The sequence below is a fragment of the Podarcis cretensis genome, assembly GCF_951804945.1.
Source record: "Podarcis cretensis genome assembly, chromosome: 16".
In the NCBI taxonomy this organism is placed as follows: domain Eukaryota; kingdom Metazoa; phylum Chordata; class Lepidosauria; order Squamata; family Lacertidae; genus Podarcis; species Podarcis cretensis.
Genome location: NC_137186.1, coordinates 12,312,076 through 12,323,373, shown reverse-complemented (window position 1 = coordinate 12,323,373; position 11,298 = coordinate 12,312,076). Strand labels below are relative to the sequence as shown.

The 11,298-nt window shown below is 49.4% G+C and overlaps 2 protein-coding genes across 3 annotated transcripts; one reads left to right on the top strand and one right to left on the bottom strand.

Moving 5' to 3' along the window:
• Positions 1-495: 495 nt before the first annotated feature.
• LOC307205763 (microtubule-associated protein 1 light chain 3 gamma-like) lies at positions 496-5,153 on the top strand. The gene is made up of 4 exons (XM_079958543.1): positions 496-799; positions 1,069-1,124; positions 3,517-3,623; positions 4,088-5,153. Exons 1-4 carry the CDS (start codon positions 760-762, stop codon positions 4,248-4,250), a joined length of 366 nt encoding a protein of 121 aa, XP_079814669.1. The 5' UTR covers positions 496-759; the 3' UTR covers positions 4,251-5,153.
• A 571-nt stretch (positions 5,154-5,724) lies between these two features.
• Positions 5,725-10,723, bottom strand: ZBTB3 (zinc finger and BTB domain containing 3). 2 transcript variants are annotated; one of them, XM_079958218.1, is made up of 2 exons: positions 10,453-10,723; positions 5,725-8,572 (listed from the first exon to the last, which is right to left on the bottom strand). In XM_079958218.1, the coding sequence occupies exon 2, from the start codon at positions 8,517-8,519 to the stop codon at positions 7,149-7,151; it is 1,371 nt and encodes a 456-aa protein (XP_079814344.1). In that variant the 5' UTR covers positions 8,520-8,572; positions 10,453-10,723; the 3' UTR covers positions 5,725-7,148. The 2 variants fall into 2 exon arrangements, with proteins under 2 accessions (XP_079814344.1, XP_079814345.1); XM_079958219.1 differs by having other exon boundaries at positions 10,457-10,723.
• Between the last annotated feature and the right edge of the window lie 575 nt (positions 10,724-11,298).

Sequence of the window (11,298 nt, the reverse complement as noted above, 5' to 3'; positions counted from 1 at the left end):
TTGCCGCAGTTGTTGCACACATAAACAGTTTTTTATCTTCCCTTCGTATCTCTTCACCCACTATACACCCACTGGTTTTTTAACGATTTTCTTTAAATATTTTCTTTAACTCAGTATATACCTCACCTTGAGCTGCTGGGAGGAAAGGTGGGTTAGAAAGACAAAAAAGAAATAGAAAAACATTTCAGATGGTTGGAGGAGGGGGAGCTTAAGAAAGCAGCTTGACTGAATGCCATAGAGTAACTGAGATTTCCTGAGTTCACAGCTCAACCCTAAACCAATACCTACCCATCTATTACACAGAAAAGTCCTTCCTCCGTGTTGGGAAATTGCATTCACCTGTCCCAGCTGACATGGGTAGACGACACCTCCGCTACAATCTTTGTCCAACTCCTTCCTTCCTTCCACGCGAGTTGTCATAACTGCGTCCCGTGGCGGTGCGTTCCGCCGGCCAACTCCACCAGTGTGGCCAAATGGGCTTCCTCTATGGAGACCCGCCCCTGAATCTGAATGTGGGCGAGTCTCAGGGTGGGCTCTCCCCACCCTCCACCTCTCCACGTCCTTCCCCGGACCTTGGAGGTCCTGATCCTGGAAGCAATTTGGGAAAAATTTAGGCGTGACTCTGGCACTATTTAAGCGGCTCCAAAGGAGTCAAGTCAGAGCTACCGCTGGGGACGATTCTTCTTCAATTCCCCTTCCCGCCCCAGCTTTATTCCCCCCCCCTTCCCTTTTTAAGAAAAAGGTGTGGTTCCTTCCAAGATGGATTCTTTCCCCCCATTCAAGCACCGAAAAACCTTCGGTAAGACTTATTTTCTTTCTCCCCACTTATTCCCCCCACCCCCCTTCTCGTGTAAACGCTCGATTTCGCGATTCGGAGTTGCTCTTGTTTGGCCGCTAGCGCCCCCTGCTGACCCAAGGGGCTGAGATTAATTCGGTAAACTGGGGTGGGGGGCTAGACTTTGGGCTGTCCTGCTTTGGGGAGAGCTAACTTTGGGAGGGGAGGTCGAGGGAGAGGTGTTTTTTTACTTATTGCCTTAATTGACCCAGTTTTGTAATTTTCCACTCTAGCCTCCAGGAAAAGTGAAGTGGCCACGATCCGGATGAAGTTTCCTGGCAAACTGCCGGTATGTAGGATTCTCCTTATCTTGTTGGGTTAATAGGTACTGTATGGGGGCATGTTTATTTGGGCTTGCTTTGTTGTACTGGACTGTTTTGCATGTTAAAAGTAAGCTGGGCTATGGTTCAGCAAGGGTTTGTGTATAATGCTAAACAAACCATGGTTCAGTGAAATTAAGTAAGGCAGTTACGGGCAGTGCCTTTTTTTCTAAAAAAATGTTTAGGGGTACTCTTATTTTGACTCAAGAAAACCACCATTTTATAGTTCAAATCGGGGAAAATAAATACAGTAGGTGGACAAAAGTACGAAGATTCACAAAATGTTTAGAGGTATGCGTACTCCTGCGTACCCCCAGAAAAAAGCACTGTATTTAGAGTAAAAGCGGGGGCTGTTTTGCTCCTGGTTCTGTGCTTGATACCCAACCCATCGTGTTGTTAGTTAATTTAAAAATAATTAAGATTCCTTACGTGTTCCTAGGCTTGTAGTTTGTTTGGCTCCCAACAACCAGTAATTGTAATCATGATTTGTTGTTCTTGATTCACCATTTTGTTCCGGGAAGACAAACCGTGAACCTTGGGTTCACATAGTGCTAAGCCAAACCATGGTTTACCTAGTAGCGCAGGAGGACCAAAGCAGCTGTAATTGGTGGTCTGGCTGCCTGCACTCTTGCTTGCCATTGCTAAATCAATTAAGTCAAGTAATATATCATTGTAACTGAGAGAAATTCAGTTCTCATTTTGTTTATTTTCTCCATATATAACCCCCCCCCTCAACCTCCCTGTCCATGCAACAAATATTTTTCTTCTTTATAGGATTGTAACTGAGCTTAAGTGAAACATTCCTGACTCCCAGCTGATGCAGTTTGCCCCCAAAATAGATGGTTATCAAGAAATCTTAAAGCAATTATTTAGCCCCATATTGCAATCAAAAAACCCCCACCCAGAACCCCCACCGATAAAATCACATCCTTGCTCCTAAAATAAGATGCTGCACCCCTGCAGATTATTATTATTATTAATTGAATTTATTATTTATTGAATTTTGTTCAAAGATTAAAATCAAGATATAAAACCACAAAATACATAATAATAATAATAATAATAATAATAATAATAATAAAAACAACCACCCAATGCCCCCCCCCAAACACACACATTTTAAAAGGGCATAGGATGTAAAACCGAAAGTCTGGTTAAAAAGGAATGTTTCTGCCTGGCGCCGAAGGGTGTATAATGAAGGTGCCAGGCGAACTTCCCTGGGAAGAGCGTTCCACAGATGGGGGCCACTGCAGAGAAGGCCCCATTCCTGTGTTGTCACCCTCCGGACCTCTCGAGGAGGGGCACACAAAGAAGGGCCTCAGAAGATGATGTCAGGGTCCATATGGAAAGAGGTGGTCCTTGAGGTATTGCGGTCTTGAGCCGTTTAAGGCTTTATAGGTCAAAACCAGTACTTTGAATTGGGCCCAGAAACTAATTGGTAGCCAGTGCAGTCTGGCCAGGATTGATATAATATGCTCAAACCGTCAGGTGAGCAACCTGGCCACTGAATTCTGCACCAGCTGAAGTTTCCAAATTGTCTTCAGAGGAAGCCCTACGTATAACGCATTGCAGTAATCTAACCTTGAGGTTACTAGAGCATAGACCACAATAGTTAGCCAGGGGTCAGCAAACTTTTTCAGCAGGGGGCCGGTCCACTGTCCCTCAGACCTTGTGGGGGGCCAGACTATATTCTGAAGGGGAAAAAAGGAACAAATTCCTATGCCCCACAAATAACCCCGAGATGCATTTTAAATAAAAGGACACATTCTACTCATGTAAAAACACGGTGATTCCTGGACCGTCTGCAGGCCAGATTGAGAAGGCAATTGGACCGGATCCGGCCCCCGGGCCTTAGTTTGCCTACCCATGAGTTAGGCTATCGCTGTCCACATAGGGGCGTAGCTGGGCCACCAGCCAAAGCTGATGGAAGGCACTCCGGGCCACTGAGGCCACCTGAGCCTCGAGTGACAGCAAAAGATCCAGGAGTACCCCCAGACTACAAACCTGCTCCTTCAGAGGAAGTGTAACCCCATCGATCTCCCACCCATCTGGTCTAGGGAACCACCCACAAGCAGTACCTCTGCCTTATCTGGACTGAGTCTCAGTTTGTTGGCTCTTATCCAGTCCATTCCTGAGGCAAGACACTGGTCCAGCAGTGAACAGATGAGGCTGATTAAACCAGTGGCTATTAGCCATTATGGCGACAAGTAGAGCCTTCCTATGCAAAGACAGCCTATCTGAGTACTTGGACAAATTGGAAACGGCTGTCTTCACTGTAACCATTTTGCTTAAGCTTTCCAGGGGAATCTGGCCGTCTGCTATCGAAGACCTATCTCAGACGTGGCTCTTCTTCCTTTGCAGATAATCCTGGAGCGCTACCCCAAGGAGAAAATGTTGCCAGCCTTGGACAAGACCAAATTTCTGGTTCCTGAAGACCTCACCATGGGCCAGTTCATCACAATCATCCGGTGAATGAGCCTCCGAGGAATCTGGGCAGCCTGTAGAAATGGGAGGCTTACTAAGCATCTGGCTGGGTCACTCATCCTTCTACAACCATATGTTGGGCTGGATTTAAGCAGCACCTATGTTATTTGGATTTTTAATGCTCTGGCTTGGTGTGTGTGAGTGGGGGAGAAATATTATTATATTGGCACACAGGGAAATAGGCTTGGAGGGGCAGTGGTAGCTGGGGCTGGTGGGGCGGAAGGCATGGAGGCGGAGCTATAGCCAATGACAGCCAGGGCTGGAGCCAATCGCAGGTGGAGCTAGCTCCCGATTGGTTGGAAGTCAGAAGTCGGGCAGGTGTGGGCAAACTCAGGGCAGCGCGCCATGCACCCTAATGGACCAGACAGTTTTGGGGCAGGTGAGGATGCAGAATTTTTTTAGGCCACCCGGAAGCCATGTTTTGACTCGTGCCCGCTTCCTCCCTCAGCAACCGAATGTGCATCGGGTCCACTCAGGCATTCTACTTCCTGGTCGACGGCAACCGCAGCCTCGTCAGCATGTCTTCCACCATGTCTGAAGTGTACATGACGTACAAAGATGAAGATGGCTTCCTCTATATGACCTATGCCTCTCAGGAGATGTTCGGCTGATGGCAAATGGGTCGCCTTTGGATCCCGAGTTCCTCGTTTGTCTGGGAGATGTGATCACCTGCATTTTGGACACCAACTACCTCTCCCCACCCCCACCCCACCAGATTATGGGTTTTTTGGAACGTAGGTTTTGATCTACCGAGGTGAAACTCACCCCCACCTCCTTGCAATTGCCCCAGTATCTCTACCTCCTTGAGAAAGAGGTACCCCAAACCGCACCTTTCTTAGTATCGCCAAGGCATGGCCTTCCTAAGCACGCACGTCAAAGACCTTCCTCGCCTTCCCTTCTGCTCCCAGGTTGATACAGTAGGAGACTGCTTTGATGGTCAGGGATGGGCATGAAACCAGTGACCTTCCCAATGTTGGGCTCCCAGCTCTCATCAGCCTGGCCCAACGGTCAGGGATGGCGGGAGATGTAGTTCAGCAACACCAGGAAGGTCGTTGGTTCCCTATCCTTCAATTCGGGGGTGGTGGCTGGTTATGTTATCGCTCCGTCTCCCATACTCACCATTACCAAGTCCATAAATGGAGATTTCCTCCAATACTCTTTCTTTTGACATCCAGGGATGATGGCTCCAGGGGTAGCCTGTGTGGTGAAGGTTTTGCCCGCTGGAATGAGATCATCTCTTGGATCTCCTGTGGCAGATGGGCCAGTGCAGCCTTATTTTTCAAGGCCCAACCACAAGGTTTCATGTGCAGAGGTGAAGGGGATCTGTTTTTTCTATTTAATTGCAAGTATTAAGACTTCTGAAAAAGGGAACATTGGAACAACTGGGTTTATAATATAAAATTATGGTTTACTGTAACAAGGGGGAAATGTCACTTTGTTCAACACTTCAATTACTTTGTACCTTGCATATTAAATCTACCACTCTTGAGTAGAAAATACAATTTAAAAACATGTTTTGCATGCCAAAATCTGTTTTTGTGGGGGATGGCACTCTTCTCTTCCCCATGCACCTCGGTTTGCTAAATGACATAATTGGCATCAAGGTATTCTGCTTCAAGCCTGATTCAGACTCTTGGATATCTCAAGAAGATGGATGAAAGCAAAGGAGTCTTTGCTTAAGATCAGCTCTGCAGAACCCCAGCTGCGTCCTGACCCTTGCCCCCTTCCCTGCCATCCAACTGGAAATTGCTGGTTAGTCTTGGTGGACACCTTGCATGATTTTTCTGCCTATTGTAGCACTGGTAATGTGTCAATCTAGATACCGTGTGATTTTTAATTGTACGGTTATTGCGTCTTTTATTTCTTACACTGTATTAGTTTGCATCCTGTAGACATCAAACTGCACTTCAGTAAAATGCAATGTAAGAAGTTAAAGAATAAAAATACTATTTAAAATGAATGTTAGTATTTAATGTGGCTATGCCACAGACCACAATTTGGGAATCCCTAGCCTTAGAGGAGAGGAAACCCCCCACCCACAAACCCCCACACCCCAAAATCACACAAGAGAGAGTACTGGAGCACTTGATGCCTGGTTTTTTTTACTGTTAAATGGGTATCCTTGGCAGTGAGGCTGCTTTGTAGCTGCTTATAAGAACAAACAGGTTGGAGAAACACATTTCCCAGTGGGAGGGCTGGCAAGTCCTGGAAGGAAGGTTGAGGCTGGCAGTGGCTGCTCTGAAGTGAGCAGGCTTGAAAATGGGAAAGAGCGTCGGAAGTGACTTGGAAGTGGGAAAAGTTAAAATCTCACCTGCGCTGTGACCCTGGCAAGCCCCATCTCTCAGCCTTTGATCTTTGTAAAATGGGAGCATTTCAAAACAGGGATGCAGCTGAAGGGGGGCGGGGTCTGTGCACTGCCTGCTTTAGACAGGGCTAGTGCCTATTGGGACTATAATAATAATAGTAATATAATTTTTTCCTTATACTCCACCCACCTGATGAGGTTGCCCCAGCCCCTCTGGGCAGCTTCCAGCATAATAAACACACAGAAAAATGTCAAACATTGAAAACTTCTGGATACAGGGCTGCCTTGCAGGATGGAAGCCAGGGAGACCAACAGTAGGTGGCCCCAGAGCCAATGACAGGCAGAGCAACCCCCTGGTCTGAGGGTAAGCAGAAGGCAGAGCCAAGGAGGTTGGCTAAAGTCAGGCATGAAGTTGGCGGGGCAGTGCCCCACCTTCCCTCGCATCAGCCTCCACTGTTTTAGACTATCATGACATCCAACGTGTCACAAAGAGTGGGGCAGGGGGTTGTTTTGAAAAGGAACACTGCCTACTTCTCCCAATGAGTCCCACCTGCACTGCATGGTGGGATAGAGTCAGAACCATGCCTTTCAACATAGTCTTCCTCACAGGCGCTTCTCCCCCTATGCAATCTTTTTCTGTGCATCCAGGAGGGCTAGAGCTGTTCCCATCCCCCCTGCTGTCAAGTGAAATTCTGATTTGCAACAACTGTCAGGAACAAAAGGCTTTCAGGCCTTTCCTCCCACAAAACAGAATGCCTTCTAGGCAGCAATACCTAGAGCTCAAGCTCAAATACCGCTCCCTGCAGCCACGAGTTTGTACATAAATAAATACTGGAGTGAGAGGATGAACCCCTTCCCCAGTTCCTTTTACGTTTACTTCTTCCAAACGATGCACAGGGATGACCCGGGTGCAAACCTGCATTTCCCAACAATTCACCTCGTGGTAAAACAAACAAGAAATTCTCAAGGGCAAGGTGGGGAAATGATTAGGAAGCCAGGAGGGAAGGTTGAACCTGATACGATGAGCCCCCATCATTGGCTCGGACAGTTAGGGCTCTCTCTCTCTGCCTCCTGGCTTCTGCACAATGTTTTACAAAAAGGGATGGGGTTGTTGTTTTTTTGTCCTTGCATGTTGTGAACCGTCCATCTGCTCAGTCGTGAACCACCTGCCCTACGGCCCAAACTGGGCGGGGGTATAGGCCCCCTACGAAGGGTTCTCAACATCCTGTTTGCAACGCTTGGCTGCCAGGTCCTCATTGTGGGCCTTGCGGATGTGCCGGTAAAGGTCTCCGGACTGCGTGTAACTCCGCATGCAGTAGCGGCACTCGTAGGGGCGTTCCCGCGTGTGGACGGTGGCGTGGCGCCGCAGGGTGTAGGAGCACGAGAAGGTCTTCCCGCACGTCTTGCAGGTGGGGACGTCTTCTGTGAAGATGCCAAAGTTGGAGTGGGACTCGTAGTCCTGCAAGTACATCTGTTCGTGCAAGGGCGGAGTCACCATGTTGGAGAAGCTTTGTCCGGCAGGCACAGGGATCATGTGGTATGGGACGTGCTCTTGAGGCAGGAAGCCGCTCTCAGAAGAGACCTCTTCCATCCCACCTGGCTCTTCAAAGCTGTCGGGGTGGCGCCCACAGCCTCCGGCAGGCCCTGCCTCTACAGCGGACCTCTGGAATATCGTCTCCAGCCTCAAATCCGCGCTCTGCCCCTCCAGTTGATCCATCATGTCCGGCTCCTCGTCAGAGATCACGATGGCTTCCACCTTGACCTTGACAGAGGACCTGCTTGGCTCTTTCTGGCAAAACACACCAAGACCACCTGTCTGTTGTTCCACATACCTCTCCGGAGGGCCGGCATGACCCTCAACTGCGTTCCTCGGTGGCGAGCAGCTGTGTGAAATGGTTTCGGTGGAGCTGCTAGGGCTGGAGAGGGAGATGTCAATGACGGAGGGTGGAAGAGGCCTCACAGGAGGAGGAGGAGCTTCCATCCCTGGCTGAGTGGTGTCCGCCATGTCCAACGTGGAGGCCAATGGCTCCTCGGAAACCATTTTCTCTCCACCTTTCCACTCCTGCTTCTTGCTCTTCCCTGCTTCGCTTGGCTGAGGGGGCGGCAGCGGCTGGGCTCCGGACGTTTGAAGTTGGCACTTGGAGGTGTTGGGCAGAAGCTCTGAGCTGCCCAGGGGATCCTCCTCCTTCTTGGTGCTGTCGGCTTCTGCCAAGGCGCGGGCCTGCAGCTTCTTCTTGCACACCTTGACGATGTCGTTCATGTGCAAGTAGCTGGCGGCTGCCAGGATGTCTTCCACCGGCATGTCGTTGAAGGAGAGGCTGCCTTTGTACATGAATTCCAGCAGCAGCCCGAAGGCGGGCGCCGTGACGATCTCATTGTTAATGGAGACCAAGTCTCTCTTGTCCAGCCGCTCCTTATAGAACATGTGGAAAAAGGCACTGCAGGAGGCCAGCACTGCCCGGTGGGCCAGGAACTGGGTGCTGCCCACGAGTACTGTGCAGTCACAAAGGAAGCCCTCGTGTTGCTGCTCCCAGAGGCTCTGCAGCAAGTTCTTGCTGTGGTTGGGGAACTCCATGCTGGGACAGCTCTTTCACGATGCAGGGTTGACCAACAGCATAGTCCAGACTCCTTGAGACAGCAGGGGAGGGGGGAGAGGGAATGAGAGAGAGTGGGGAAAAAACTTGGTAACTTGTAAGAAATGGCTTTTAGGAGGTTGACCCCTTACCCCTTTATTTATGCAGAAAACATAAAACAAAGGGGTTAGTACTAGCCCTAAATGACTTGAGAGCAAAGTACCCAAAAGGGCACCTAACCCAAGATCAACTATCTCACATTCTACAATGAGGTGTGTCTGCCTCCTTCATTACTGACTTTCAAGAGGAATGTGGCATTTAAGGGCTGACCGTAAGATCAAGCTTGAAATCAGTTGTTGGCTGTAATTTTAGAATGTTTCTGCCTGCTCTCAGAATGCTTAAAAATATTAATGATATGTGCCCTAGGCAATGCAGGATATTAATCTGAGTAAATAGTAATGAATAATGAACATTAAAAGCTGCCTTATGCTGGCTGGAACACTGATCTCAATCTAGCTCTGCGTTGCCTGTTTTGCCTGGGAAAGACTCCTCAAGGTCTCAGGTGGACGTTTTTCTTAGCCATTCTACCTAACAGCCTTCTAAACTGGAGAGACTGCAGACTAAACATGGGAACTGCCAGATGTAAAAGGTAAAAAAAGAGAGAGGGCACTGCCAACTCCGCCGCCTGAAACTCCATCTCCCAAGCATCCAGCTTTTCCCATCTGGAGGCTGCAAAGCAACGGCATGTTGACTTAAGGTCTCCTACAACCCCCACACCAACTCCTGTTCTACAGCCCACCCCCCCGTTACTGTGCTCCACTGTTTGCAGATATTTCACCGGCTGCCAACCAGCTCCCTGCCCAGATTACTAATGCCAATCCAGAATTTCCCAATTTCCCGTTCTGAACCCACAACCCCACCATCAAATACCTCAGTTTGCACCTTCTAATTCCCTAAACCAGAGGTAAAGGTAAAGGTAAAGAGAACCCTGAACGTTAGGTCCAGTCGTGGCCGACTCTGGGGTCGCGGTGCTCATCTTGCTTTATTGGCCGAGGGAGCTTCTGGGTCATGTAGCCAGCATAACTAAGCCGCTTCTGGCGAACCAGAGCAGCGCACAGAAACGCCGTTTACCTTCCCGCCAGAGTGGTACCTATTTATCTACTTGCACTTTGACATGCTTTTGAACTCTTTGGCTGGCAGAAGCAGGGGGGGATTCGAACCGCCAACCTTCTGATTGGCAAGCCCTAGGCTCTGTGGTTTAACCCACAGCAGCATGGCCCTCCAAATGTCACTGAACTACAACTCCCAGCATTCCCGACCACACTGACTGGGGGGCCGATGGAAGTTGGGAGGGCCACAAATTCCCTATGTCAACTGTGTGCCCACTGATGTATTCCTATGATGGCAGCGCGCACACTCCATAACAAAGAACAAAGTCTGTGTTCCCCACTCCTGCACCCTCCTTACCCTATATCCCAGCTCCTGGGACTTCTCCCCGTTATTTGATCCCAACCCCCCAATAATTATATAATAATCTCCTTTCCCATAAGGTCGAAGGATCGTTTGTGGCTCCCCCTCAACTGACCTCAGCATTTCCACCCCCCTGCCCCCCAATGAAGCCTGCAAATATGATGGAGACCCCCTTATAATGAATACCCCCTTTTATTTCCTTTTGCCCCGCCTTGGCCTCTGTGACCCCCCATAATAAAAGCAGGGGAACCCCACAAATACTCCTCAATTTGCCCCTCCCCCACTGCGTGACCCCCTCCCCAAGTTGCCCCCCCTCCCCAGGTCCCACCCTCAGGGGGAGATAACGTGCTTCCTCCCCCCCACAATGCACTACAGACATATATCTATAAGGGAAAGCGCCCTTCTTCCTCCCCCCCAACAGGGGGTGCGTTGGGAGGTGGAAGAGCGCCTTTTTCCCCCACTTACCCACCACAAAGCGGAGGCCTCGAGGGACCCGCCCCCTTCTGCCTGATTGGCTGCGCTCGCTAGGGAGGCGGAGCTCCCTCTCGTCACTCTCTTGCCTCCTCGCCTCCTGAGTGGCTCCCGCTCCGCCCGCCTGCCCAGCAGCGCTCATTGGGACTGCTCCTCGCCCGTCGCCGTTCTCGGCCAACTGTCTTTGAGTGCGTCGCGCCGAAGGGAGCTGAGGGGGAAAGGCAAGGGCGGGCCTCTCTCCCCCTGCTCTTTCTTCCGATTGGCTCAGCCCAGCTCCGTCAGCCGCGACGACCGCGGTCCGCTTTCGGCCCGGTGATTGGAGGAGGCGAGGAGCCGCCGCGCTTTCTGGAGCCTGAGTGGTCACCCCACCCTTGGCCCTTATCGCCGATTGGTGGGATCGTCCTAGAACTGAACCGGAGGAGGGAGAGCTTCGGTTTCCATAGTTACTACGGAGTTGCGAGGCGATGGACGGAGACCATGCAGCTGTTGCTGCCTATGCAAATATTGTTTTGCATACATTTTGCTAATATATGCAGGTTACATAATTACTCATTGCTCACAAATACTAAATAAAAAACAAACTTTTCTTATTTTCACAATAACCACAATAATTATAACAAGAGTAACTATTTTATATTATTATATTTATTATTAATTAGTATGAGTAAAGTGATTTATATATTTCAAGGGCTTTGCAGCAAAAAAATTAAAAACCATTAATTGTCTCCCCCCCTTTTTTTTCTTTTTCAAATGGATTCTTATAGGTGTAATGGTCCATTGCGAACCATCGCAAATGGCAGTAAAGAAAAGTACAGTATAAGGATTTGCTGAGCTAATTTG

Excerpts from the sequence above, each read along its gene's own strand:
- LOC307205763 (XM_079958543.1), top strand. The coding sequence starts at position 760 with ATGGATTCTTTCCCCCCATTCAAGCACCGAAAAACCTTCG. Across the intron at positions 800-1,068 it reads CAAGCACCGAAAAACCTTCG|CCTCCAGGAAAAGTGAAGTG; the intron begins GTAAGACTTATT and ends TTTCCACTCTAG. Across the intron at positions 1,125-3,516 it reads AGTTTCCTGGCAAACTGCCG|ATAATCCTGGAGCGCTACCC; the intron begins GTATGTAGGATT and ends CTTCCTTTGCAG.
- ZBTB3 (XM_079958218.1), bottom strand. The coding sequence starts at position 8,519 with ATGGAGTTCCCCAACCACAGCAAGAACTTGCTGCAGAGCCTCTGGGAG.